The 27,172-nt window shown below is 40.8% G+C and overlaps 6 protein-coding genes across 7 annotated transcripts; 3 read left to right on the top strand and 3 right to left on the bottom strand.

Moving 5' to 3' along the window:
* Nucleotides 1–1,357: 1,357 nt before the first annotated feature.
* LOC147308775 (uncharacterized) lies at nt 1,358–10,179 on the bottom strand. The gene is made up of 4 exons (XM_086271563.1): nt 10,045–10,179; nt 8,618–8,722; nt 2,593–3,189; nt 1,358–2,241 (listed from the first exon to the last, which is right to left on the bottom strand). The coding sequence occupies exons 2-4, from the start codon at nt 8,633–8,635 to the stop codon at nt 1,564–1,566; spliced, it is 1,293 nt and encodes a 430-aa protein (XP_086127689.1). The 5' UTR covers nt 8,636–8,722; nt 10,045–10,179; the 3' UTR covers nt 1,358–1,563.
* Nucleotides 10,180–10,366: 187 nt separating this feature from the next.
* Nucleotides 10,367–12,294, top strand: LOC147308774 (uncharacterized). 2 transcript variants are annotated; one of them, XM_086271565.1, is made up of 3 exons: nt 10,367–10,832; nt 10,940–11,052; nt 11,992–12,294. In XM_086271565.1, exons 1-3 carry the CDS (start codon nt 10,784–10,786, stop codon nt 12,175–12,177), a joined length of 348 nt encoding a protein of 115 aa, XP_086127691.1. In that variant the 5' UTR covers nt 10,367–10,783; the 3' UTR covers nt 12,178–12,294. The 2 variants fall into 2 exon arrangements, with proteins under 2 accessions (XP_086127691.1, XP_086127690.1); XM_086271564.1 differs by having other exon boundaries at nt 11,974–12,294.
* Nucleotides 12,295–12,438: 144 nt separating this feature from the next.
* Nucleotides 12,439–20,720, top strand: LOC147308772 (transcription factor 7-like 1-B). Its single transcript, XM_086270668.1, has 4 exons — nt 12,439–12,547; nt 12,641–12,793; nt 19,931–20,087; nt 20,223–20,720. Exons 1-4 carry the CDS (start codon nt 12,537–12,539, stop codon nt 20,355–20,357), a joined length of 456 nt encoding a protein of 151 aa, XP_086126794.1. The 5' UTR covers nt 12,439–12,536; the 3' UTR covers nt 20,358–20,720.
* On the bottom strand, nt 14,857–18,774 carry LOC147308773 (serine/threonine-protein kinase pim-1-like). Its single transcript, XM_086270666.1, has 9 exons — nt 18,578–18,774; nt 17,927–18,169; nt 17,640–17,792; nt 17,424–17,518; nt 17,239–17,286; nt 16,917–17,135; nt 15,721–15,901; nt 15,464–15,634; nt 14,857–15,374 (listed from the first exon to the last, which is right to left on the bottom strand). Exons 1-9 carry the CDS (start codon nt 18,636–18,638, stop codon nt 15,283–15,285), a joined length of 1,263 nt encoding a protein of 420 aa, XP_086126792.1. The 5' UTR covers nt 18,639–18,774; the 3' UTR covers nt 14,857–15,282.
* Nucleotides 20,721–21,046: 326 nt separating the features above from the next.
* LOC147308771 (leukocyte elastase inhibitor-like) lies at nt 21,047–22,610 on the bottom strand. Its single transcript, XM_086270667.1, has 5 exons — nt 22,476–22,610; nt 22,018–22,095; nt 21,783–21,872; nt 21,531–21,711; nt 21,047–21,403 (listed from the first exon to the last, which is right to left on the bottom strand). The coding sequence occupies exons 2-5, from the start codon at nt 22,072–22,074 to the stop codon at nt 21,177–21,179; spliced, it is 555 nt and encodes a 184-aa protein (XP_086126793.1). The 5' UTR covers nt 22,075–22,095; nt 22,476–22,610; the 3' UTR covers nt 21,047–21,176.
* Nucleotides 22,611–24,980: 2,370 nt separating this feature from the next.
* LOC147308770 (uncharacterized) lies at nt 24,981–26,695 on the top strand. Its single transcript, XM_086271492.1, has 3 exons — nt 24,981–25,007; nt 25,603–26,108; nt 26,537–26,695. Exons 1-3 carry the CDS (start codon nt 24,981–24,983, stop codon nt 26,634–26,636), a joined length of 633 nt encoding a protein of 210 aa, XP_086127618.1. The 3' UTR covers nt 26,637–26,695.
* Nucleotides 26,696–27,172: the final 477 nt, after the last annotated feature.

Here is a 27,172-nt window from a genome sequence, read left to right as displayed (position 1 = left end):
TTTTCCTGGTGTCCTTCGAAAGCTCTTTGGTCTTGGCCATGGCGGAGTTTGGAGTCTGACTGTTTGAGGCTGTGGACAGGTGTCTTTTATACAGATGATGAGTTCAAACAGGTGCCATTCATACAGGTAACGAGTGGGGGACAGAAAAGCTTCTTACAGAAGACGTTACAGGTCTGTGAGAGCCAGAGATTTTCCATGTTTGAGGTGACCAAATACTTATTTTCCACCCTGATTTACGAATAAATTCTTTACAAATCCTACCATGTGGATTCATGGATTTTTTTTTCACATTCTGTCTCTCACAGTTGAAGTGTACCTCTGGTGCAAATTACTGACCTCTGTCATCATTTTAGGTGGGGGAACTTGCACAATCGGTGGCTGACTAAATACTTTTTTGCCCCACTGTATATAGGGCAAAATGTGGTTGAGCTTGTAACTGAATGTGTGCCTGCAAAAGTAACAGTGTTGTACAAGACGTGCTCGAGATGATCAGATAAGAGAAGAAGAGAGCGAGCAACAGGAAACAGCTGGAGGGAAGACGGTGAAAGCGGCTCTTTAAGTGTGTTAAAGGTTGTCAAAAATATCGCTTACACAAATAAATAAAATTGAAGATTAAATACATAAAGGATAGAACCCAGAACATGATAAGTTGAACCAACTTTGAATAATTAAGAGAACAATTGATGAATACATTAGATTACTGAGGCGTAGCAGGGGGAGGAGGTTTTTTTTATACTTTACAGCAGCGGTCCCCAACCTTTTTTGCGCCACGGAACAATATTTTCACGGACCGGCCTTTAAGGTGTTGCGGATAAATTCAACAAAATAAAACTAGTACCGATACCGAAAAAAAGAAGATTTATTCATAACACACGTGAAAAGACCCAGGAAAACCGAGTTAACGATAAAAACACTAACAAAATAACACTGAAAACCGATAAAAACCCTGAAAACCATACATTTCACACCTGAGCCTCAACTCTCGTGGCCCGGTACCAAACGACTCACGGACCGGTACCGGTCATGTTAAAAGAATGTTGGAAATTTGATCAGAATACGGTGAAAATGAGAGAAACAGACATTTTTCTCAGATCATTGTGTTAAATTGTCAAAATCGCCGTGTTCTCTTTAAGACTATCAGCTCTACTCTAAACAACCCTGAAAGCCTCTGCTGACACATGTCATCAGTTCCTTTCTTTCTTTGTAAACAAGGTCGAGTCTGTCAGGTCAGCAATAGTACTTCCTACAGATGACCCATCAGTGTTTATTCCATGACTGTAAACATGTTTCCATTCGTCACTTCAGTCTTTACTCTGAAATACAGGAAATGACATCATGGCTCAAAATCTTTGTCGTTCAAACAATTCTTTATTTAACATTTTTTTAACTTTATTTAACAAAATACATTCAATAAAAACTTCAACTGAAACTGATTTTTAATCCAACCACTGAAAAAAAAGGTAACGACTGAACACAAACACTACAGAAGAACAATTTATAAAGATTAACATTGAACTATAGGAACAGTTTGATTCACAGCCTCATTAGAACTTTAACTTAAACTTAAGGAGAGCCGACCTGAACTCTGTGGAGCCTGATCTCCAGGGTTTTAAGTTGGACTCTGAAACCAGAGGATGTTTCTCTCTCTTCAGATTCGCTGTCGTCCTGTGATGGGAACGGTTTCAGCCCTGCGTGATCGCGCTGATGTTTGCACAGAGCAGATGATGAAGTGAATGTTTTGGCACAGTGGTAACAGTGAAACAGTTTATTAGTAACGTGGGATCGTTTGTGTGCAGAGTATGAACTGAGATTACTGAAGCTCTTGTCACACTGCTCACAGCTGTAGTTTCCTTCCATATGTGTACGTTCATGGTTGCTACGATGACCTGACTGTGAGAAGCTTTTGTCACAGTGTCTGCACTTGTATGGTTTCTCTCCTGTGTGGACTCGTTTGTGTGTTTTAAGCTGACTTGCAGTGGTGAAGGATGACCCACACTGATCACAGAGGTGCTTTTTGACCCCACTGTGAAAGAGTTCATGTTGTTTTAACTCAGCTGATGTGGGGAAGCTTCTCCCACATTCTTTGCAGTATTTCAGTTTGTCTCCAGTGTGTTTACGTTGATGTATTTTTAGGCTGGCTTGCTGACTGAAAGTTTTTCCACAGATGTCACAACGAAAGTCTTTCCCACCACCACAGCGATGACAGGGTTGAGAAGTGGATCCATCTGTGTCGCTCTGCTTCTAAACAAAGACACAAAGACCGTGTAAGTCAGTCCTTCAACACTTTTATCCTGAAAGTCGCCTGAAATAAAGAGCATCTCTGCAGACGTCCAATTACATTTTACTGTTTCGATTAACACACTCAGTTTACTGGGCTACAATAACTACAATACTACCACCATAATACTACAGCAATACTTATTTAATATTACAGTAACATCTGACTTACACTTAAATGAAATGAAAACCTGAATAATGGCTCAGAGCTACTCTTCGGTGCAGCAGAAGTGCTAACATGCTAACACAATTTAATGAGCAGACTTGTTCCAAACAGTCAGACTGAACTTACAAGAATAAAATAAAAATACAAACCTCACAGTAACTGCACTTGTAGAGTCTCTTTCTGGTGTGGATCTGTTGGTGTTCTCTCAGGTACTGTGGAGTTTTAAAAGTCTTCTCACACAGGTCACATTGATAAGGTCTCTCCTCAGTGTGGGTAAACATGTGGCGTTGTAACTGTGTGTCTGTTGTAAAGTATTTGCCACACTGATCACACCAGTACACATCTTCTCCGGTGTGAATGCGTAGGTGTATATTTCGGTACCCTAGCTGGCTGAACGTTTTTCCACAGATGTCACAGCTGTATGCCTTAATTCCAGAGTGGGTAACTAGATGTCTCTGTAAGTGGCTACTGTGAATAAAAGCTCTGCCACACTGATCACAGCTGTAAGCTTTAACTCCACTGTGGATGACTTGGTGTGTTTTCAGGGAATTCTTCCAGGAAAACGACTTTCCACACAAGTCACAGCTGAACGGTCTCTCTCCAGTGTGGATGAGCTGATGTTGTTTTAGTTTAAACTTCCAGGTAAAATCCTTCCCACACTCGTCACAGGTGTTTTTTTTCTCTCTCTTTCTTCTGTGAGGTTTGTCGGCCTCCTGAGAGCGCTGACTTCTCGGTCCACGTTGGTCCTGCAGTGACAGAGATACAAACAGAGGCAGTGAGTGAAATGCAGTCATTAAACAAACTGAAGCTTCAAACTCCCTCCATTAACACTAGTTTTAAACCTGAAGGTGGAGTGTGGCACCAAACACCTTAAAGGTCTCTTATCCCCACCTACTGGTAGTAGTAACACATTACATCCAACCTGCTGTTAAAGATAATTAATCATTGTTCAAACACTCTAAAATCATGCCCATCCCTCCTGCCTGTGCACAAATATTAATGCTAACACACTCAGAATAGTAATAAATGTTTACCAGGTCTGTACTTTTTTATATTTCCTGTTTGTTTCCTATTATATATTTCTATAATTGTATAATTTATTCGATAATAATAAATCATATGTAACAGTTACTAGCTTGGTTCAGTGAAGGATGATGTCAGAGTCTGACTGTAACCTGACGTTTTTTTTTACTTTTACTCGCTACATTAAAAAAAAAAAAAAATCTGTATTTTCTACTCCTTACATTTTCAACACAGGCTTGTTACTTTTGGTTTAAGTCATTTGAGGGGAGTTATTTCATCACTGCGGGCATCAAAGATCAAATTGATTTGAGCCTAAACAGTAACACATGAAATCCAATCCTGCATCATACACCAGGCTGTGTGGTAAAGTCCTATAAATGGAGCATGTAACGATCACTGTAACACAAACCGTAAATCTTATCTGAGTTTAAAGGTTTAAATCACCATCAATTTCATCCTTCTATGATTCAGAGTTTGGTGACATCCTTATCATACAGAGTTCCGTTGGCTGAGTTGGGAAAAAGTTCTCAATAGAGTTTTTGAGCTCAGCAAGGAAATCTGTCAGTTCATGGTGTGAGATTATTATATTATCTTATGCCACGTTATACCCCTAATTAAAGATAGTGAAATTATTATGTAGTTTTAGTTTGCATTATTCTCCTGACTTTGAAGAAGGTGACAACTATTACAGTTATTAAACTGATTTGTATTACATTAGACTGCTGATTTATTGTGAATGAGTGATATTGTTTTATGATGCATTATACTGCTGAGGTATAAGAAATACTGTTTTCAGAGAGTCATGGCCTTATTTGTCTGATTAGAAGAGAACAGAGCATACCGGAGAGGTTTTCTGCCCCATCTCATCAGGAGGAGATAAAACAGGGAGCCAAGGCCATCACTTAGGCGCCGTAAGAGAGAAAGAATGTGAATGTTTAGGTTTTATGACTAGGTGGAGGGGGGCTGAAGCTATAAGAATGTGAGAAACACTCAGACGCTTCAAGATCAGGCGGACACCCTCCCGCGCTCATCTCCCCTCCGGATGGTTTATGCTCAAAAGTGTTGAATTGTATGGAATAAAAGATTGTTGATTGAGCATTTATACACCGAGTATTGTCCTTCCTTCAGCCCAAAGATCAAAAGAATTGGGAGATTTAACAATGGACATGGCATGTATGATGCAGTGAAGGCATTTCAAGTGAAGCTGTCACAAATGCACCAGTGCAACCTGTCTCACTTTCCCTGTTGCCAAGTAATGTTGAACCAAGTCGGCGCACTTTGCTAATAAACTGAGCGCACTGAGTTCGCGGCGCTTTGGTGACTGTGAAGCACAAAAAGAGAATTTCAAGCTTCTTCTTTACGTGGAAACTGCACCTGTGCAGATTCAGATGGAGCTGCAGTGTAATGATAGACTCAAGGCAAAGTACGACACTGAATGGCCTGCACAGTTTATTAGTTCCATTCCTGCAGCAATGCCCCAGCTCCGTCTACATGCAGCTCCAACCTTGTGTATGTTTTCATTTATTTTTTCTGGGGTTTTTGCAGCATGTTCATATTTCTAACTTGCATAATTTTGACAGGATATATTTTTATGAAGATCAAAACATTTAAAGTTAAAGTTGATTTTTTAAGTTTATTTATTCTGGAATAAAATTCCTGTCTGTTTTTATTCATATTTCTGTTTAAAAAACATGGTTTTAGTGTGTTCAATAAATGTTTATCTTGTTTGGCACGCAACCTAAAGTGTGCCTTGAGTTTTGCTCCCTGTGCAGTTGAGTTTGACACCCCTGGTGTAGAGGATGGAAATCAGCCAGGACAACTCATGAAACATCTGCAGACATCTGGTTGAATTCAGTTGTGTACATCCACAGAGAGCAGCAGGTCAGCTGATCACAGCCTGTACATTAAGAACATCGACTGGAGCTCTCAATAGAAATGATTGTGAGCTGTGACTCTTTTCCCCACACTGAGCCACTACAGCTGATTTTAGGGTTGAATCCTGCTGAATCCCACTTTAACCTCTTCCCTGCCCATTTTCCTCTTTAGAGGCAAAGTCACCCTCTACAATGTAGGCATTGTATTATTACATGAATATTACATTACATTAATATAGCACAAGGTTCAGTTAGTTTTGCATAATATATATATCAGTACTTCATCTTTTACCCCTTTAAGACCTACCATAGAACCAAGAGCTTATGTTTATATTTTTACTAGAGATGGCACGATACCACTTTTTTATGTCCGATACCATAAATTTGGATATCTGCCGATACCTATATGAATCCGTATTTTTTAATCAACAGAACTGTTTTTTTTTTAATATCTTGCTGTTTTTGTATAAGTTCATACTCAAGTTAAAAAACAAAACACTAAAGCTATTCTGTTATACCTGTATGCAAAAAATACACAGCACCCAAATATTTCATAGTTCAGTAATAGTGATCAATCTAATACACTTAATCCTACTCCATCCTCCCTATTCTGGTATTTTAAGGAGTAAGTAACCTAAATAATAGGGCTCTAAAACTCCCAGCAAAAAAAAAAATAGATAGGGAATCACCCACCCTCCACTTCATGATGCTTAATCAACATAATCAACTTTAATTTGATGCAGTGTGAAAAAAGATTCACAGAAATCAATTATTTTTCAAGAATAATTAAATAGATTCAACATCTTTCTTCAACAGAATTGCAGACTGCACAGATGGTACCTTCCCAAAGGAAAAAGTAGTAAAGCTTACTAGGGTATATTAGGCTTAGTTACTATATACAGTCATGGACTTCTATACATTTTACATCAGATTAAAACTTTGGGTGTAAGATTCAGATAATTATTTATTAAAATCTAGACATTTTAAATGAGAATAAGAAAGAAAAGGATGTCTTTGTGCCCCCTTTTCCCTGTTAATGCCCTATCGGCCACCCTGGCTAAACTTTGCTAGATCCGCCCCTGCACAGTTACCAGCCGTCAGCTAGAAAAGGATCCTGGTGTAGAAAGTAATATTAAATAAATTCTAACAACAGCTTATCAAGGTTAAACGTGCTGCTGTTGTTCAGCTGCTGGTTTCCTCTTTCTGGCGCGAAGTGGGCAATAAACAAACAAGAGAGACGGACTCGCGACAGAAAAGCCGATCAGCTGATCATGATTTCATGACTGAAGTAGCAGCAGGAGAGGGAGGGGGAGAGAAGAGGCAGTCGCTCCATATATGTTCCATCGCAGGAATGCTTTACAAACATTCAGAGACGAACTTACACACTTGCTTTACTTCTCTCTGGGATAACTTCCTCGGAGATGAAATGCCGGATTGGTAGCGAGGCTACAAATACACACAGCCGCTCTATCACGTGAGCACACTGCTCCGACGTGCTACGGTTATGAGCCGAGTTACGCCATGTCGCAAGTTTTGTGAGGTGCTTTTTTGAAATTTAATGGATCGGATTACAACCAATTTGGTTGCAAATGCGACCAAATTTTTCAGTGGTGCGACTAAAAAATATATTTGCTTGCACCTGTGCGACCAAATGTTCGGGTAGCAAAAAAAAAAAAAAAAAAAAATCTGCAACCTTCCCTGTGGTCAACAACAGACACACATTATGCCCCTATCGTGGACTAAACCAATCAGAGATAGTAAGGGGCGGGACCTCTCTGATTGGCCGTGGTCCAGTTGAAAGTGCAGGTGGAAGTGGGAGGTGAGTAGCTTGAATAAAGCGATATCAATTCATTAAATCCTGAATCGACTTTTAAATATAACTGTGTTTTGCCAGAAACGCCAGATTCTCAGATTAAAGCTCACAAAACCATTTCAACAACAACCAAACAGCAAATGAGAGCAGGTACACGGACTCCACACAAAGACGTAAACACAGAGCCAACGCATCAGAATCAGCTTTGTCTTTCTCGGCTTTCTCAGCTTAGTGATCCTGATGCGTCCGGTCCACGCTGTGATTACGTCTTTTTGCGCTGATTCTGAGCTGCAGGTTTTGTCTCTCCAACCAAAATTCACTGAGCCAGCAGCAAAAGAAGCAGCAAACTGCGCTTCACATTTGATCAATGTCGTCATGAATTTTGCTGTTTTGCTTCCACGACTATTAAAATCACACTTCATGCACAGCTAGCTCTCTCTCTCTCTCTCTGTACTTCAAGAACAGTTTCCCGTCTCCAATCTCTGTTTTCTGTATTATTCATTCGCTTATTACCCACCAGTCTACCGCTGTTTACGGCGCTGTGGCTGCTGTCTTTTTCTATTCTTTTTTTCACTTAAATGACATCGGACAAGAAAGCCTATTTTTTCTGTTGTTCAATACTGAAGAAATTTTAACTTTATATGCAGAACATTGTAGAATATTTTGAAGGTTATCTGCTATAAAAAGCCAGACAAGGAAAATCTCCTTCATGTTTTTCTGTGTTTTATTCTCAGTTACTTTCACACAAAGGCATCTGCTGTGATGTTCACAATTCTGAAGAAGTCAGTACTGATAAATGATCAGAATTATAATATTTCTGACTGTCTGAGGCTAAGTTGAATCGAATCGGGACTTTGAAAACCGGAATCGAATGGATTATAGAAATCAGTGATGATACCCAGCCCTAGTGAGCAGCCTAGGCACGACAGAAGTGGATGTAGCTGTAATAGGAAAAGAACTATTGCTAACTTTTCTGTTAAGTTAAGGCCTGATCCTTCTGAAATTCATAGCCAGTGCTCTGACACGGTGTCATCAATCTTTGAATGCTGAAAAAGCACAGTGTATCCAGAAAAACACATTATATTATATAAATTATTATAAAATTTGTGTGCGCCTAACTTTTGTGCTGGTACACCTAACTTTTTAAAGTTAGGCGTACCAGGCGCTGGCATCTATTCCAACATAGGAAGTGCTATGAACAGCAAAGCGTGTTTCTGGTATATTATGTTTTTTTGCTGCAAGTGCTTTTTATGCAATTTCTGCAAATACATATGTGGAAGGAAACGTGACCTAGGGCAAGCTGATGGCATAAGATGTAAGTACAACTATTCCTAAATAAAATAATTGTGTTAGCTTAAGTGCAGTTCTACCGGGATTTTAAAATTGTTACGCAAAACGGAGCATTCCTGCTCCAATAGGCCTTAAAGGGTTAATGGAGTATTTCTTAACACTAGTATCTGTCACCTTCTTTGTCGAACTCATTGTTTTCTCTGCAGTGGCTGAGCTGAGTCCAAGTAGCGTAAATGTTCCCCTGCTGCTCCGTCAGACTCTTCTCCTCCTGCTGATCAGCTGGGACACAAAACAGAACTTTGTTAGGCTCCACACTGCACTGAAGAGTCAAAGTGTCTCATATGTTCATCTGAGAGCACAAACAACAAATTTTAGCTTCCCTGGGTGAGCAACTTGTTTAAAACATACACAAAAGGTTTGAGCACCGATACCAAATTCAGCAGTATGGCACACCAGTACCAGGAGAGCAATTCCTCTTTAAAAAAAGCCCTGGCAAAGAACAAAAACAGAACAATCGATGGACCTGCATAAACGAGTACAGTGTTTCCCAACCACTGTGCCGCGGCATATATACGTGTGCCGTGAGAACTGATCAGGTGTGCCGTGGAAGATTATCCTATCTGAGTGGGTGTAGAAATCTGAGCCATGATCTGAGTAACCCTCATCACTCAGTCACACTCCGATTCTCTACTTATATCAAGTCCATTGCACTACTTTCAAGCATTCTGCAACCTGTCCTCTAATTTATTCTTACTGTCTTACTATTTATATTGTTTTCCATGCACAGTTGGTGTGGAGCACCCACAATTTAGTTGAATATGTACAAAGACAATAAAAGACTATTCTATTCTATTTTAAAATCTCTGCAGTACTTTTAAAACACAGATCCCCTCTTGGGGTTCGAGGCTGTATTTGTTTTAAAAATGAATCTCTGGTATCTCTGGCCTATCATTATTATTTTGCTAACAGTTAATCAGGCTCATTTACTGAATACTGATCAGAATTTATCAAATTATCTTTGAGATGATTCTAACAACAGGCCTCTCAGAGTGAGGCCAGTTTTTACAATCACATGCCCTGTGGGCTGACACAACTTTGCTGATAAGACAAAGGCAGCTGTGTTTTAGTCTGGAATACATTTATTTTTTACCTTTCTTTTAAATTGATTTCATTATAGCACTTTTACCGCCAACATATTTGGATTTTTTGGCGCTGGAAGTGACCTTATATTGATGATGGCTGGCGTTAGCTAGCTAGCTAGCTAGCTTGGATAGCACGCTGCATTCAAAAACTATGCAGGTGCCACACAGTGACAGAGATGCTAACTAGCGCTTAGTAACAGACTAATAAAATAATAGAAACTCTGATTACACTTAGCTAATTTAAAAGCTTTCTTCTAATAATAACACTGTTTTCTTCTCTGTGTTTCATTAGCATTTGTTAATATTTTCTTGTAAATTAGTTTATAGCAGCTTGACTTGATGTAGAGGCTTTTTCTTTCAACTGGTTCACAAATAACTGACAACAGAGACCGAGGAGAGCAACAGAAAACTTCACTCAGGAGCTAAATTCAAGATTGACTGAACTCAGATCAAAGTTACCTTAGTGCTTCACTTTAGATGAGGAAGAAAAATAAACTAAAACACAAACGCAATGAAGCGGGAACTTCGCGGCTTCTTCTTCTTTGGGGTTTTTCTTTGGCGGTTAGAGCTTTAAGGTGCATTACCGCCACCTGCTGGACTAGATGGTTCTTAAACTAAAACTAGACATTTAAAAGTATTTTAATAAACAATAAAAACAAAGACAAAATGTTTCAGTGTGTTATATTCATGAACATAAACATCAGATGGCTTCAGCTTACGCTTACCCCCATTTATTTAAGAGATTTTGCTCTCTGCAGGCGAGGATTTTTTGTTTAGAGGATCTTTGTAAGCCTGTATTTACTTTAAAAGAAGGGAAGCACTTCTTCATTCTACAGAAAAGGTGACACATTACAGATGAGTTCATAAAAAGTGTCTCTGTCACTCTTTCAAGGCTCTGTCATATGGAAGAAATATAGTATCATCAGAATTCAAGTATTTTTAGACATTGAATTTATGACACTGAATTTTTATCCTCCAAATTTCCCTGCAAAAATATTCACCTGCAAAAATTCACCTGCAAAAATTCACCTGAAAAAAATTCACCTGCAAAAATTCACCTGAAAAAAATTCACCTGCAAAAATTCACCTGCAAAAATTCAACTGCAAAAGTGATGAACTTTAATGACCCAAGCCAGAGCAATCAGCACCAGATCGAGTCGAGTGGCTCTCAGCCAATTAAATTACGCTGTTTGATCACATGACACCGTTAGCCAGCAGTGTGTCTCCTAAAAGAGAGCTGTTTAAAGGTGAGTGATTAAGTTTTTCTCCTAAATAGAGATCATTACAGAACGCCTAGTCCTACTTAAAATCCCATTTATTATTATTATTTTTTTTATCATCTACTCGAACTAAGGAAAACGTTTGACTAACTCAAAGACAATTTCCACGCCTCCCCTGCCTGACTGCAGAGGCAGTTTTGAATTTAGGAGCGCCAAGATGGCAGCGGCAAACCCTGGCGGCTCTCCGGTGAGTATATATATATTTTTTTTATCTTCAAGTTTGTCTTTTGAAACCTTAATTTTATTTAAATCCGTTGCTCACGTATAAAGTACACAGACGGGGTCTTTGCTCAACTCGTCTGAGGCGTGTCTCACTAAGCGCTACATGCTAGCATCCTGCTAACCGAGCTACCCTTTACATGCTGTGCTTTAGAAAATAGGATACTCGTTAAAAAAAATACTCCGCAGATATTGATAGATAGACGAACGCAAATATAATGTTGGAAACGAGAACGGCCTTTAGTGAAGGGGTAAAATACACCATGAATAAAGCCATAGAGTGAATGGCTGCCATGGTTGCAGAACAGCCTGATTTAATGACAAGAATGGGGAAGAGTGAGGTGAAGTGAACCACAGCCACAAAACACGGTCAGACAAGGCGGCAAAAGGGCAGTGATCTGTCCGTCAGTATGAAGTTGGTGTCTGCTTTGGTGAACAAAAACTCCAGACTGGTAGCAGGAAGATGGGAGACTCGTGTTTCACTGGAATAGTGGTGAATTAAAACATCCTTTGTTGGGGACATTTCGGTGTAAATGCATCCATACAGGCAAGACAGAGGCAGACCAGACAGTGAAGAAAACAAGGCAAACATTAGAAATATAAAAACGGAAATATAGGATGAGTCGGGGATGAGTTCCTGCCCCAAGTGGAGGAGTTCAAGTATCTCGGGGTCTTGTTCGCGAGTGATGGGAGAAGGGAGCCGGAGATCGACAGACCAGACGGATTGGGGCTGCAGCTGCAGTAATGCAGACGCTGCACCGGTCCGTCGTGGTGAAGAGGGAGCTGAGTGTAAAAGCGAAGCTCTCAATTTACCGGTCGATCTACGTCCCTACCCTCACCTATGGCCTTTACATGACTAACGTCCCCTCTTCTCCCTACCTCACATTAGCCCCCATCTTTCTTCCAGGTGGAAAAGACCCGTCACCTTCTGGGAGTGGCGGCTCCCGTGGGAACAGCTCCCACCACCAAGTCCCTGAGTGAGTCTCTGTCCCCCAGCGTGAGCTCCAGCACTCTGTCCACATCCACCTCCGTCTCCTCGCAGATCTCCAGCACCACCTTTGAAAGCGTGAGAAGGAGCTGGCCACCAAGGTGAGAAAAACGTGGGCTTAGTGGGCGTTCTTGTTGCTGCCTTCTTCCTTCTCTGCTCGGTCTTGTTCCTGTTGTGTTGTAGTGCCTGCGCCTTCTGACACACACCTTCAATACTGAATACAAGCAGCTGGTGAACAGCATCAGTGACTGCAAGGTGAGAAATAATACAAAGAAATTAAAAAATAGCCTTTCTGTGTCACATCAGGGAGTTCCTATATTGACGTCTACCTCATCCTGCTGTTGTTTCACTTCAGCTTTCTCTCATCTCACCGATCGGACGTGATCCATCCGTGACGAGCTTCAGCAGTGCCACCCTCACCCCTTCCTCTACCTGCCCCTCTCTCGGACTCCCGCTGTGGCTCCATGGGCCAGAAGTAAACATATTTTTAGGAACATTGACCTCGATCTGCAAACGGTTATTGACAGGTTATCCATTTGATTCTAACTTGGTGTGATTTGTGTTAAAGGACCCCTGAGAACAGCTCACGTGCCTCCAGTCCCTCCTGCTCAGACTGTGAAAACTTCCCGATGGTTCCCACTCTGGAGACCTCCTACCTTGCGCGGGCTGCAAAGAACGAGTTCCTGAACTTGGTGCCTGATATTGAAGAAATGCGACCAGGGTGAGTAATGCCATATTAACCCAAATACTGTCACTATGACATGTGTCTCACAGACCAAATGTAAGTCGACACTCATGTTCTCTAGTTCAAGCAGAAATGATGTGGATCGATTCAAATTCCTGAGCCTGGATGATTTCAGCTGGAAACAAACCAACTCTGCTTCTTCCTCAGATAATTCAATTCAATTTTATTTATATAGCGCCAAATCACAACAAAAGTCGCCTCAAGGCGCTTCATAGATACAGAGAAAAACCCAACAATCATATGACCCCCTATGAGCAAGCACTTTGGCGACAGTGGGAAGGAAAAACTCCCTTTTAACAGGAAGAAACCTCCAGCAGAACCAGGCTCAGGGAGGGGCGGGACCATCTTCTGCGACCGGTTGGGGTGAGAGAAGGAAGACAGGATAAAGACATGCTGTGGAAGAGAGACAGAGGTTAATAACAGATATGATTCAATGCAGAGAGGTCTATTAATACATAGTGAGTGACTGGAAAGGAAAAACTCAATGCATCATGGGAATCCCCGGCAGCCTACGTCTATTGCAGCATAACTAAGGGAGGATTCAGGGTCACCTGGTCCAGCCCTAACTATATGCTTTAGCAAAAAGGAAAGTTTTAAGCCTAATCTTAAAAGTAGAGATAGTGTCTGTCTCCTGAATCCAAACTGGAAGCTGGTTCCACAGAAGAGGGGCCTGAAAACTGAAGGCTCTGCCTCCCATTCTACTTTTAAATACTCTATGAACAACAAGTAGGCCTGCAGAGCGAGAGCGAAGTGCTCTAATAGGGTGATATGGTACTACAAGGTCATTAAGATAAGATGGGGCCTGATTATTTAAGACCTTGTATGTGAGGAGCAGGATTTTGAATTCAATTCTGGATTTAACAGGAGAAATCTGCTCTCTCTTTCTAGTCCCTGTCAGGACTCTTGCTGCAGCATTTTGGATTAGCTGAAGGCTTTTCAGTGAGTTTTTTGGACATCCTGATAATAATGAATTACAGTCGTCCAGCCTGGAAGTAATAAATGGTAAATGCCCTGTATTTATATAGCGCTTTACTAGTCCCTAAGGACCCCAAAGCGCTTTACATATCCAGTCATCCACCCATTCACACACACATTCACACAATAAATGCATGAACTAGTTTTTCAGCGTCACTCTGAGACAGGATATTTCTAATTTTAGAGATGTTGCGCAAATGGAAGAACGCAGTCTTACATATTTGTTTAATATGTGCGTTGAAGGACATGTCCTGGTCAAAAATGACTCCAAGGTTCCTCACAGCGTTACTGGAGGCCAAGGTAATGCCATCCAGAGTAAGAATCTGGTTAGATACCATATTTCTAAACTTTTCAGGGCCGAGTACAATAACCTCAGTTTGATATGAATTAAGAAGCAGAAAGTTAGCGGCCATCCAGGTCTTTAAGTCTTTAAGACATTCCTGCAGTTTAACTAATTGGTGTGTGTTATCTGGCTTCATGGACAGATAGAGCTGGGTGTCATCTGCATAGCAGTGAAAATTTATGCTATGTCTTCTAATGATGCTGCCTAGGGGAAACATGTATAATGTAAACAGAATTGGTCCCAGCACTGAACCCTGTGGAACTCCATAATTAACCTCAGTGTGTGAAGAGGACTCTCCATTTACATGCACAAATTGGAGTCGATTAGATAGATATGTCACAAACCAAACTGTACACTGGTAAACTGTTACAATAAAAAAGACCGTAATTTTCTTTACTCTTCTTTATTTATGTAACTTTAGTTTTCACTGGCAATTTAGTGTTAGGTTAGGACAAAAAACAAATTAGGAAGGTTAAAGACAGAACATTACTAGATTGTGGTTTTAATTAAAATGTAGCCTTTGACAATGCTGAACACATGAGAAGCTACTTTAAGGCATATCACCCAATTTGTAATATTGCTAAACATTTCTTAAGGCAGACAAGTTATGCTGGCTGGGTCAGTGTCATTTTTGTTGTAATTGATGTCTGGTTTGTTCTGTTCCCTAGTGATGGGTAGGGATGGGTACCAGTATCCGGTGTTCTTACATAATCCTTGAAATAGTAATAACACAGTATCCTCAGCAAAGATGAATTAAACAAGTTTTATTTTAATGGAAGTTTACTTCAAGTCTTCAGATTTTTACTGTCTTTTATTTGATTACTTTAAAGTATATGATTACATTAGAGTAATTAAATAAAGACAGTTTTGATGGAGCTCCTGAGCCAGCCCAAGCTCTCTATGAAGACGAGGAAAAACTCCCCTGGGGGGGCCAGACTGACGGGAAGAAACCTCGGGAAAGCCCATTCAAAGAGAGATCCCCTTTCCTGGGATGGCTGGGGGGGGTTACAGGAATTCCAAAACACTGAAATTTAAAGTGGGCTAATTAAAAAAAATTATTTCCTGAAAAAAAGAAAGGTAATTCATACATCACACATAAATGATAACGTCTGAATTGTGTGTGTTTGTGTGTGTGTGTGTGATAGGCTTATCTCAGCCAAGTGTGATGCTGTAGCTCCTCCAGCGTCGGCCGCGTCTCCGGGACTTTGGTTAAACACGCGTCCAAGAAATCCCGGCAGTCTGGAAAGAAAGGAAAGAGAAAAAACATGAAGATGATAGTTCCAGTGGTCCAAGCCATCAGTCAGTCTTGAAGTGTGACGTTTTCTTACTTTTGGACAGATGTCTTTTGAATTTCAGGCGCTTTTTGAGGAAGCTCGTGGTGTTAAAGTCCCCGGCATGAAGCGCTTCGTACAGAACCACTCCCATTTGCCATACCGTGGTGGGTCCACACCTGTAGCAACTGCGCCCGTACCACTCGGGAGGGGAGTAAATTTCTGTACCTAATAAACAGACACAATTGCAATTTCTTCTAAAACAAAAGGCGAAAATTGTGACATCTGTGAAGAGCAAGAGCAGAATATGTTACCATAGAAGACGCGGTACTGCGACTGCTCCTTAACAAAGCAGCTCAGTCCAAAGTCGATGATACGAACACGCGGTACATCTGAGCCGGTCTCAATTAGAATGTTCTCACTCTTGATGTCCCGGTGAAAGATGTGTTTATCCTCCAGGTGCTTCGCAGCATCAACCAGCTGCTTCAGAATGACCTGGAAATAGAGCAGGGCGATATGACCAAAAATATTTATCACGATATACATTTGAAAAGTTGTGATAACGATATAACTGACGATATAACTGACACTAGACAAAATACTTTACAACTCCACAACTTTATTAGTGCAAAAAACCCCATAAATGTATTTTCACTTAAACAAGCAGCTGTTTTTTTATGTGCATTAAAGTTATATAAAAATGTAACAGTGCAAATGCAAATTCCTCGCTGACAGTTTAACCAAAAGGCATTTCCAGTGGAAATTGGCCGACATATCCTCAGCATAACCATGTAAAATATCCACAAAGCTTAAAAAGAGGTTATACACACACAATACGGTAATATCACGTTGAGGTGCAGTACGTATCACTCCGCGAGGCGCCTGCCTACGATAGCCGTAATGCTCCGACAATCCATCGAGCGGTGCGGCTTTGTAGCTTAGCAAAGTCGCCGTGTACATAAAATCGTTTTGAGGTCAGTAAACACAACCAGAATTCATACATAAGGCACACGGGATTATAAGGGGCACTGTCGAGTTTCAGAAAAATCAAAGGATTGATTTTAAGTGTGCCGTATTTTCCAAACAACACGGTAATAACGACGGCCCGCTAGCATGCGCTACCAAAAATCGTGCTTTGTTGTGTATCTGACGGACGAAAGCTAAACCAGTTCCACACCACTAAAGTTGCAGCATTTTTACAAACCAGTTCTGGTTCATCCGTTTCATTCAACGATCCACTTTTGCTCTTCTCTTTCTGCGTCACCGCCATCTGCGTATGTAAACATAGGCACTGCGCATGCGCGTTTTACCTATTCTAGCGCGATATTTCATTTTCCTATCGTTGCCCAAAATTACACCGGTATTACCGTGAATGGTATGATATAGCCCAGCCCTACCTGGAAACGATGAAAAAGACAATAATCAATCAATGGGTTAATGTTTCTCTAATACTCTGTGCTTTGATTGAATGATGTACAGTCTAAGACTCTTCTAAGGCAAGTCAACTTGCCTTGGCCTTGTCCTCTGGCAAAAATCCTCCATTTTCTTCTATGTATTTATCCAGGTCCACAGCGGGGACAGGTCTCTCCATCACCAGGATCAGCTCTCTGCCAAAGTCAAACCACTCCAACAGAGACACTGGGGCTGATGTTTCCACTGATCCATCTGCTTCAGCTGCAAGCTTCAGCATGATGGCAACTTCCACTGACACATTCTTCCCGTTATCATCCTGAAATATTTCAACAAAGTGGATGATGAGGCACAGACGTTCCACAGGTGAACGCTGCATGCAATCCACTAATGTAAAAACAATTCAAGTCTTGCACATTTACCTTCACTTTGCAGTACACTTTCCCCTTTGGGATGTGTTTGATGGCCACCTAAAAGACACAGGGCATTGATGAGCATTTCCTCAGTATGACATCATTAAAGGTGTAAAACAGCATACATCTCAGCTTACGATATTATCCCTTATCTGCATTACTGCCTGTCTTACTACCACCATCTGAACACTTACTGGTAAATGATCCTTTATGCGGTAGCCAGAAAACACTGCTCCGCATCCTCCTTCTCCAAGCCGGTGCTCCTCCACGTATCTCGCTTGGAAGTCACCTAAACAGACAAACACAAATTGGGTTTTACTACAGCTGTCACACAAATTACTCTCTGCTGTACCCTAAATGTTCATTTTGCTCTTCACCTGAATATAAAAGCTAAGCTGCTTGCTACTTACGTTTCTGTTCAGCCACTGACTTTTTGGCAACGGTTTTGGTTTTGTCCTGGTCCACGTTCTTTTTCTTAGGTGGGTCCCTGGTGTCTCCCGCAGCTTTCCTTTTGCCAGCCTTTTTGTTTTTACTGCAGCTCTCTGAAATCTCTATGCTGCAGTCTGCAGATGTGGAAAACACCAAAAGCACGTCAGCTTATTAGATAATAGACACAAATATCTCCCAAACACTAATATCTTCAAACTAGCAACCAGATGTACACTTAATCTACCCCTCACTCAACTAATTAGCCTACCTTTACCAGTGTCCAACCAGGAAGATGCCTGCCCCTTGTCACCGCTCACATGCTCAAGAAGTTTACGCTTTTTTGCTGTATTGGTTGTCCCCGCTTCATCTTGTTGGACCTTTCGCTTGACTCCCCCGACCACATGAGCATCTGAGCTGGTGGAAGGACCAGCCTGCTCAGTGACCCTCCTTCTTTTTATGGGGGTCGTTTTTTCAGGACTGGCCTTTCTTTTAGCCATCCTGCTCTTACAATCTATAAACAACAACAACACATTAGTGAAAAAGAGCGCTCGACATCAGGACTAGAAGGATTTTGATGTCATTGAATTTTAAATTAGTATTGCTTACAATATAATAACAAGTTTATCCTTTTGATAAAAAATACACCAACACGAGTCCATACTAGGTCTACTAAGTCTAGATACTGATGACACTTGTTGCTCTGTTTTCACTGCTCAGTCCAAGAATAAACTTGTCACATTATTTTACCAAAAGACAAAGTGCCCCAGTAACCTTTCTTTGATTAGACATGTTGCACTCAGGTTAGTTTCAATCAAAACCAGGATTTAAATCCTCTAAAAATGAATCATTTTATACACAGAGCCTCAACATTGTTAGAAATGTACATTCTGTTATTTAGGGGATTTTATTTTTTACTTACTTTGATCTCCTGGATCTTTCTTATCTGCCTCAGTCGTAACTTTTCTTGTTTCCTTTTTCATCTTAATTTTTAAAATAGAAAATGTCACCTTAATGAGTGAATAGTCCTTCAAATGTCTGGATGCTTGACTTTTCTAACTAAGCTGTATAAGTCAGTTCTGTAAGTGAGCTTTAAAAGTAAACTCCGGAGTCTATGGCAACACAACATTAGAACCTTGCCTTTTAGTGACAAGGTTAGTGACATCACTAAAAGGCAAGTAGTTTAAAGAAAAACACTCTGGCATTTCATATAATTCAGTAATTTCACATTAAACTTTCTTTCATTATCCTTTCATTATTTGTTTAAAGACTTGATGTGTGGATGCTACTATGAAGACTTCTAGTTGAGCAAACACTAATAAACACTGACTAGTTTATCTGAGATAAAATATAACACTTTTTTATTAAGTCAGTGTTAACTCTGTTTTTTTCTGTTAGGATCATTCAATAGTATCAGAAGAGAAAAGAAAAGTATGTTTTGTTTTGTTTTTTTTTCTTCAAGATCTGTTCACATGTACTTAGCAAGAGTGAGTACACAGCGTTAAAAAATGGTACTTAGTGTAGTGAGGAAGGCGAAAAGCAAAGAGAGCATATGAAGGTAATATTGAAGAAGGCGCAGTTTTGAAGTGGTGAAAGGCAAAGGCATGAGTGCAAGCGTAATAAAAGGTAATAGGAGAGATGTCGAGCAGGCGGAGGACTTGGCTGGAGCAGGAAAAGGCAAAAGGGGAAACGCGAGTGCACATCTGAAACTTCTTCACTGTCAGTGAATCCTAATTCTTAAGACTAACTAAGAAGAATAAATCTATGTATGAATGTCGTTTTGAGCACATCTCCTCTTTCTACTGATCAATTCTTCCACCTAGTGGATAGATGATAGTATTGCAGCTTGTCTCGTCACCTGTTGTGTGTTTTGTGTGCTCCAGAACCTGCGTCCTGTTGGAGTACTGTACGTAAAACACACAAACACTGGAGTGAACACAGCTGCTGAACATCTCTATATTCATAACTTCTTCCTGTTATCTCATATCTGTCTCCCTTCATCTGTGTAGGAACGGTGTACAGATGTATGAGTATGTCACTCCTGCTCCTCCACCTAACACCTCCACTCCAAAGTAAGTTTGCTCTGCTGCTTTGGTTCACTGATCTGCAAGTATCTGTCATTTGTTTGCAGATGTCTGCAGGAATTATTGTAATGATCCATTAATGGTGCCTGATTTCATTCAGTTTTACAGCTTGTCTAGTGTTTTTGAACTGCTTCCCTCACAGTTGTACACAGTGCTAACATGTGCTCTTACTCTGTGTTTTATTCCTGAAGAAAAAGAAAGTGCCCAGCCCAGCAGGATGAAGATGGGCCATACGTCAAGAAGCCACCAAATGCCTTCATGCTCTATCTCAAAGAGCAGAGGCCAAAGGTCATTGCTGAACTCAACATCCCTGGAAGTGCAGCCGTAAATGCAGTGGTGGGACAGAGAGTAAGTGTGTAACTCTGCATACATTTATGCATCTGTTAATGTTGTCTGCTCATGTTTTTGCATGTGTCCCAGCTGTCCTGTAGTTATGTGTAGTAGCAGTGCTCACAGTGTGTTCTTATGATCTTCTGTCCACAGTGGAAGTCGCTTTCAAACGACCAGAAAGCCAGATATTTCAAGCAGGCTGAAACAGAAAGACAGAATCATGCCAAAGAGCATCCAGCCTGGTCGACCAAAGAAAACTATGTATGTCCAACAATAATTTCATTATAGACGATTGGACTGATTTCAATTGAATTAAACTGTTACTCCTGTTATTTCAACATCTGTCTTTGTGTAAATAAATAAAAAAATAAACAAAAGATGCTTCTGTCATAAGTTACAGCAGGATGAAACAACCTTCATGTAGTTCTTGTTTTTAACACTGCAAACCTTCTTTAGTTCTTTTGTTTCCTTTCATATTCAGCACACATCTGTCAGTGTCCACTAACTGTCAGGGAAAAGCCAGATAAAAACACTGTGGGGTCTTTTGGGACACGTGCTCGTTGGGTTTACTCATAGATATCAGAAATGATCTGTTCTGTATTCAAAGGATACACGAAGGACGTTTGTATTAAATGCAATATAGCGACTGATCATATGCTGCTTTCTTTGGGGGCTTTTCACCACCATGTTACACAAATCCAGTTTCTAACTGAAAAGAAAATCCTTCACCATTTTCTAATCAAATTCCCTGGTTTCCCATGTCAGAGATGTCATGGCTGAAAGGATCATCGCATATTGAGCTCAAAGCTAAACTCTTGTGTAGGGCCTCTTTCCATGTTGTACCATTCATTTTAAAAAGTCCTGGTAACAAGAGACAGAGGTGACTTGATGTATTACAGTTACTTCCCAATTTACAGAAATGATGTGACTTCTGACATTTTCCTAGCAGGAAATGTGCTACTGTGGGACACTGAAAGAATAAACAGCAAGGCACGTTTTGTTTTAATAACTTTTCTTTACTTCATTTGTATGAACTAGGTTTACCTTACAAAATCTTATACTGTATATAATGTTTTATGTTTAATTCATGTCAATGTCAGCTCGTGTTTACTCGGGTGAGCAGTACCGGCCCACAAAGAGAATGCTCTTGGTGGGTTTATGTCGGATGAAGAAGATGAAGTGATGGTCGGCAACAAACTCAGCGGGAATCGTTATAGAGCGGACTTCCATGTCAACCCCAGTGGCAGCAGCAGCCTCAGTTCCTTCTTCATTTACATCCACCAAAGCCTTGTGGACAACTTTGGACACTATCAGGTCATTTGCTGGAGACATTCCTAGTAGATGAAGAGCCCAGAAATCAGTTGTGTTTTTTTCTTTACCAGATGATGTTTTGCAGTTTTTGTGCTCTCAATATAACTGTATAATTGATTCAGTGTGTCTCATTGGTGCAATATTTCTCACCAGAGAAGTCTCTCTTGTAGATGTCAAAAGCGTTCTCCATTCCCATGTTGGTCAGGATTTTCTCCAAGTCATACTTCTCCTCCATCTTAAATCGAGGGAGCTTGACATCAACCTCGTTGGGGCTCATCATGTCTGGGCGAGTCCAGTCCACAAAGTTCTGATAGGTCAGCTCCTTCTCCAGCTGTGTGGATACAGTGTCACTAGCTTGTCTGATTGAAACTGGACATTAAAGTACTGGTAAGTGCATCTTACCTTTTCCAAGCCTGTGGTATCATCTTCTATGTCATTAGGCAGGAATATGAGCATGCTGAGGTCATTTCCTTTATACGGCATCTCAAGAATCTGTCCAGAAACATTGTTTTTATTTATTACTCCATCAAAGATGATCTGACTTCCTAATCTAGAAATTTAGGCTGATATTTGTAAAAGACAAGTTTTAGATCATGCTGGTGAAATCCTGTAATAAGCTGAAAGTGATGGATGTTACCTTGCAGTTGGCCTCAGGAATGGTTGCAAAAGGAAATTTACTTTTCTGCTGCATCATCTTCACCGGCTTAGTGTCGTTCTGAAAAATAGGGGAGACAAGAGAAATGTTTTTTGTGTTTAGTCTCAAAATGATCTCAAAAAGTTCTGTCATGGTTTTATTCCAGCCATTGAGTGGATTTGGATGTAGAGCACACGTCACAACACAACTTGTTCTTGTTAGCCGAAGTTTGTGATGTGCTGTTGTTTGAGATTTATTTGAGAACTTATTGGATATTACATGAATAATAAACTGCATTGCATAACTGCATAAAGTTGGAAAGTGATCGTCCTAAAAGCACGATTTTATCCCCTCAGAGCTCCAGGCTTTATGTTCTCATTCAGCAAAGTCCACAGCTCGTTTGTAGTATGACAGATCAAAGTATAACTGCATCATCCTATGCTGCCTTTCTGCACTGTTACCTTGTTCAGTCGAAACTGCGCATCAGCAGTCTTCTCCTCCTTAAACTGCGTGTTCCAGCTGCCCTTGAAGTAAATGGCATTCACGAGAACCAGCTTCGTCAGGCTACCCACTGCATCCTGGCTTAGCAAGTCCTTGATTTTATCTGGTAAAAAGAATTTATGAAAACTATTAACTATTACCAAAGATGCACTAGTTACTGTACAACATCTTCAGCTATAAAATCAGAAAACGGCAACAGCAAGATGGTTTTTATTTTAAAAAAAGGGGAAAAAGCTTTATGATCAGTATAACAGGGAACAAAAAACAAAAATTCAAGCGTAGGCTTGAAGCCACTGAGGTGGTTGTTAGCGGGGGTGACGCGATGCTTCTGGTATGCATGAATTAATTAAACAGTCCAATAACTCCAGCAGTACTTATCTTGTCCTTTTTGGTCTTTGTTCCAAACATTTTAAGATAAAAGCGCAGCGGTCACAAATGTTTTGCCTTCTTATGATTAACAACACACCTGACGCTGATTACGTGCGTCCACCTTAAATACCTTACATAAACCTACCATACAGAAACTTAAAAAGGTGGAATCCTCAGTGGTGCTTGGTGCCACACCCTCAGGGACTTTAATGTTATATAAAAACACTGACAGCTCAATATCTGCCTCAGTCACTCTCCCTGATCCAGCTGAGTCACCAATAGGAAAAATCTGCTTTTCACAGGAACTTGGTAACAGCAATAAGAGAATACGTAGTTTATTCCAAGAAGATATCGTCTCTCTCCCATATATAACATCTTATTGGAACCGATATGTTCCAGATATCAAGTGGAAGACAGTCTGGATGGTCCCCCATAAATATTTGATTGTAAATAAGGTGAAAGAAGTCTCATTTAAAATTCTACATAAATGTTATCCAGCCAGTCACTACATGGTCAAATGTAAAAGGGACATAAATACTAATTGTACTTTCTGTGGGGATCATCCAGAAACTGTGACGCATCTTTTTTGGTACTGTTCTTTTACACAGAGATTCTGGAAGGAATTTAGCAGGTTTGTTATTGTCCATATTTTAAGGGAGTTTTCTTTACGATGGGAAAATGTTTTATTCTGTTTGTTTAAGTTCCCCAAGAAGTATGAGAAATGTTTTTTATGATGAATTTGTTCATACTTTTAGCTACATTTTTTATCCATAAATGTAAGTTTACTAACAAAACACCATATTTCTGTCATTATTTTAAGGATGTGGAAATGTACATACAATCAATATCAGACTCCACCAACACAAAGGCTCTCAAAACAATACATGTATGTGTATTCTTATAATTGTTACCTTTTTCTTTTACTCTTGGCTTTTTGTGTTCATGTTCTGTTGTTTTGTATACTTCATCTGTTCGTATGTTGTATACTCATTGTTTGTTAAATAAAGTTTAAAAAAAAAAGAAAAAACTTAAAAAGGTTACCTCTAGCGGCAACATGAGGTATCAACCCAAAAATGGCTCCTACAAAAATAATGGGATTAAGATTGTCTCATTTCCAGCAGGTGGCACCACAGTCCTATAACCCTCATAGAAAGTCCTTGTATCCTATTATTATAGATGGTAGATTTATAAATGGCCTGTATTTGTATCGCGCTTTTATAAAAACAATGAATGAATTTCCTGCTGCACTTAAGATAATATAAAGATATAGAATCAATAGCAGCCAATCCTAAATGGGCCTGAAAAATAAAAATATGTTAAAGACACAAGTGATCAAAGTAGAAGTACCCATCACATAATATAATAAGAATAGAAGAATTGGCCTGCTATTTACAGCAACATACTGCTGTGATGGTTTTATTAATAGCATGAAACCAAACAGTAAAACCCAGAGATAGTGCTGCTTAATACTGAATAGAAATTAGACTGGAAGAACTGGAAACAGAAAATAATGTGGACGGTGGACAATCCGGTAATAATGTCTCAACTGAACACAACACAACTGATCCCCAAGGATTTACAGTGGAGATCATTTAAAGTTACATTATGCTTACCTTGTGTCTGCTTCTCCACCCAGCTGTTGATGTGGACCCTGGCCTCCTCTGCATTTCCTTTGAAGTCCACAGACTCGAGCTCAGCGTTGTAATGCTTTTTGGTGCCTTTTAAAAATTCCTGGAATTGTGAAAATAAGTCACTCGAAACAGATTCAACAAACTACGGAGACTTCAATCAAGTTCAGTCACTGTGTTAAAACATTTTCAGTCCTTTGGATGCAGTTGAAGCTTGAACTAACCAGTCAGCCTTTGTCTAATAAAAGATTAAAGCAAATAGCTTGTTGGATGCCAATTTAAGTAGCCAGCATAGAAAAATACACAGATTGTGGGTAAGCTGGTTTGTAACGTTTCGGTTCAGATGGCAGCAGTTTTTGCTGACAAATGTAAGTTTTAGTATTTCTAAGTATTAATAAATTATTGTTTTACTTCTTTATATATTTCTTTATACTATTTGCAAATATTTTAAAAGTTTAATCTGCTGTGATGACTGGAACACAAAGGAGAGAAATGGTGCCTTGTCTCTTGTTATGAACTGTAAATAGCTAAGTGCTTAGAGCAGCTGGTCCTAGCACACTTCAAATCCTGTCTCCCCCCCACCCTGGACCCCCACCAATTTGCATACCGCCAGAACAGGAGCACAGAGGATGCAGTCTCCATCGCACTGCACTCTGTCCTCTCACACCTGGACAACAACAACACCTACGCCAGAATGCTGTTTATAGACTTCAGTTCAGCATTCAATACAATCCACCCCTCACAACTCATCAGGAAACTGACAGACCTGGGCATCAGTTCCCTCATCTGCAAATGGTTACTGGACTTCCTGACCAACCGCCCCCAACATGTCCGGCTGGATAACCGCTGCTCATCTACCATCACAATGAACACCGGTGTACCACAAGGCTGTGTGATGAGCCCTTTCCTCTACTCCCTCTTCACCCACGACTGCAGACCTGCTGATGGTTCCAACACCATCATTAAGTTTGCAGATAACACCACGGTGATTGGCCTCATCAGTGACAACGATGAGGCCGCCTACAGGGAGGAGGTGGATCGTCTGGCTGAGTGGTGCGACACAAACAACCTGCTGCTTAACACCGAGAAGACCAAGGAGCTCATCGTGGACTACAGGAGGAATGCTGACCCACATCCACCCATCCACATTAAGGGGACGGCTGTGGAGCGTGTGAGCAGCTTCAAGTTCCTGGGAGTCCACATCTCCGAGGATCTCACCTGGACGACCAACTGCTCCAAGCTGGTCAAGAAGGCTCACCAGCGCCTCTTCTTCTTGAGGACTCTGAGGAAGAACCACCTGTCCTCAGACATCCTGGTGAACTTCTATCGCTGCACCATCGAGAGCATCCTGACCAACTGTATAACAGTCTGGTACGGGAACTGCTCTGCCTCGGACCGGAAGGCGTTGCAGAGGGTCGTGAAAACTGCCCAGCGCATCGCCGGAGCACCACTTCCTGCCATAAAGGACATCTACAGGAAGCGGTGTCTGAAAAGGGCTGGGAAAATCATCAAAGACCCCAGTCACCCATCACATGGACTCTTCACCCTCCTGCCCTCTGGGAGGCGCCACAGGAGCCTCCGGACTAAGACCACCAGGTACCGGAACAGCTACTTCCCCACAGCTGTCAGACTCCTGAACTCTGCCTCCTGACATCTGACCCACGTTAAACTCATGGACTGAACATACACACACACACACACAATGGACAACTGTACCCTCAAACACACAATAATAACATGGAGTGAACCACCACTCACAACCACTAGCACTTTATATAGCCCCTGTAGAAACTATCTACACCCTCACTTATCTTAACTGAACTACTGTATAGCTCTGTGTAAATAATCATTCTGTACATTCAATAATCTTTAATCCTACAACTGTTTACAACTTGCATAGTTGCCGGGGATTCCCATGATGCATTGAGTTTTTCCTTTCCAGTCACCTTTCTCACTCACTATGCATTAATAGACCTCTCTGCATTGAATCATATCTGTTATTAACCTCTGTCTCTCTTCCACAGCATGTCTTTATCCTGTTTTCCTTCTCTCACCCCAACTGGTCGCAGCAGATGGTCCCGCCCCTCCCTGAGCCTGGTTCTGCTGGAGGTTTCTTCCTGTTAAAGGGGAGTTTTTACTTCCCACTGTCGCCAAAGTGCTTGCTCATAGGGGGTCATATGATTGTTGGGTTTTTCTCTGTATCTATGAAGCGCCTTGAGGTGACTTTTGTTGTGATTTGGCGCTATATAAATAAAATTGAATTGAATTATCTGAAGAAGAAGCAGAGTTGGTTTGTTTCCAGCTGAAATCATCCAGGCTCAGGAATTTGAATCGATCCACATCATTTCTGCTTGAACTAGAGAACATGAGTGTCGACTTACATTTGGTCTGTGAGACACATGTCATAGTGACAGTATTTGGGTTAATATGGCATTACTCACCCTGGTCGCATTTCTTCAATATCAGGCACCAAGTTCAGGAACTCGTTCTTTTGCAGCCCGCGCAAGGTAGGAGGTCTCCAGAGTGGGAACCATCGGGAAGTTTTCACAGTCTGAGCAGGAGGGACTGGAGGCACGTGAGCTGTTCTCAGGGGTCCTTTAACACAAATCACACCAAGTTAGAATCAAATAGATAACCTGTCAATAACCGTTTGCAGATCG

The sequence above is a fragment of the Aulonocara sp. 'chitande type north' Nkhata Bay genome, linkage group LG18 (genome assembly GCF_057382095.1).
Source record: "Aulonocara sp. 'chitande type north' Nkhata Bay isolate Kocher_YH1m ecotype deep benthic linkage group LG18, A_spYH_male_GT1.1, whole genome shotgun sequence".
NCBI lineage: Eukaryota > Metazoa > Chordata > Actinopteri > Cichliformes > Cichlidae > Aulonocara > Aulonocara sp. 'chitande type north' Nkhata Bay.
The sequence above is the reverse complement of the archived record's forward strand: the minus strand, read 5'-3'. Positions and strand labels throughout refer to the sequence as shown.

Excerpts from the sequence above, each read along its gene's own strand:
- LOC147308775 (XM_086271563.1), bottom strand. Across the intron at positions 2,242-2,592 it reads ACAAGTGCAGTTACTGTGAG|AAGCAGAGCGACACAGATGG; the intron begins GTTTGTATTTTT and ends GTCTTTGTTTAG.
- LOC147308774 (XM_086271564.1), top strand. The coding sequence starts at position 10,784 with ATGACACCGTTAGCCAGCAGTGTGTCTCCTAAAAGAGAGCTGTTTAAA. Across the intron at positions 10,833-10,939 it reads TAAAAGAGAGCTGTTTAAAG|GAAAACGTTTGACTAACTCA; the intron begins GTGAGTGATTAA and ends ACTCGAACTAAG. Across the intron at positions 11,053-11,973 it reads CAAACCCTGGCGGCTCTCCG|CCCCCATCTTTCTTCCAGGT; the intron begins GTGAGTATATAT and ends ACCTCACATTAG.
- LOC147308772 (XM_086270668.1), top strand. Across the intron at positions 12,794-19,930 it reads ATTGAAGAAATGCGACCAGG|AAAAAGAAAGTGCCCAGCCC; the intron begins GTGAGTAATGCC and ends TTATTCCTGAAG. Across the intron at positions 20,088-20,222 it reads ATGCAGTGGTGGGACAGAGA|TGGAAGTCGCTTTCAAACGA; the intron begins GTAAGTGTGTAA and ends TTCTGTCCACAG.
- LOC147308773 (XM_086270666.1), bottom strand. The coding sequence starts at position 18,638 with ATGAAAAAGGAAACAAGAAAAGTTACGACTGAGGCAGATAAGAAAGAT. Across the intron at positions 15,902-16,916 it reads TGCCAGAGGACAAGGCCAAG|GTCATTCTGAAGCAGCTGGT; the intron begins GCAAGTTGACTT and ends CTCTATTTCCAG. Across the intron at positions 15,635-15,720 it reads GCAGTACCGCGTCTTCTATG|GTACAGAAATTTACTCCCCT; the intron begins GTAACATATTCT and ends TCTGTTTATTAG.
- LOC147308771 (XM_086270667.1), bottom strand. The coding sequence starts at position 22,074 with ATGATGCAGCAGAAAAGTAAATTTCCTTTTGCAACCATTCCTGAGGCC. Across the intron at positions 21,873-22,017 it reads TTCCTGAGGCCAACTGCAAG|ATTCTTGAGATGCCGTATAA; the intron begins GTAACATCCATC and ends GTTTCTGGACAG. Across the intron at positions 21,712-21,782 it reads ATACCACAGGCTTGGAAAAG|CTGGAGAAGGAGCTGACCTA; the intron begins GTAAGATGCACT and ends GTATCCACACAG.
- LOC147308770 (XM_086271492.1), top strand. The coding sequence starts at position 24,981 with ATGACTGGAACACAAAGGAGAGAAATG. Across the intron at positions 25,008-25,602 it reads GAACACAAAGGAGAGAAATG|ACCAAGGAGCTCATCGTGGA; the intron begins GTGCCTTGTCTC and ends AACACCGAGAAG. Across the intron at positions 26,109-26,536 it reads CTCCGGACTAAGACCACCAG|CATGTCTTTATCCTGTTTTC; the intron begins GTACCGGAACAG and ends TCTCTTCCACAG.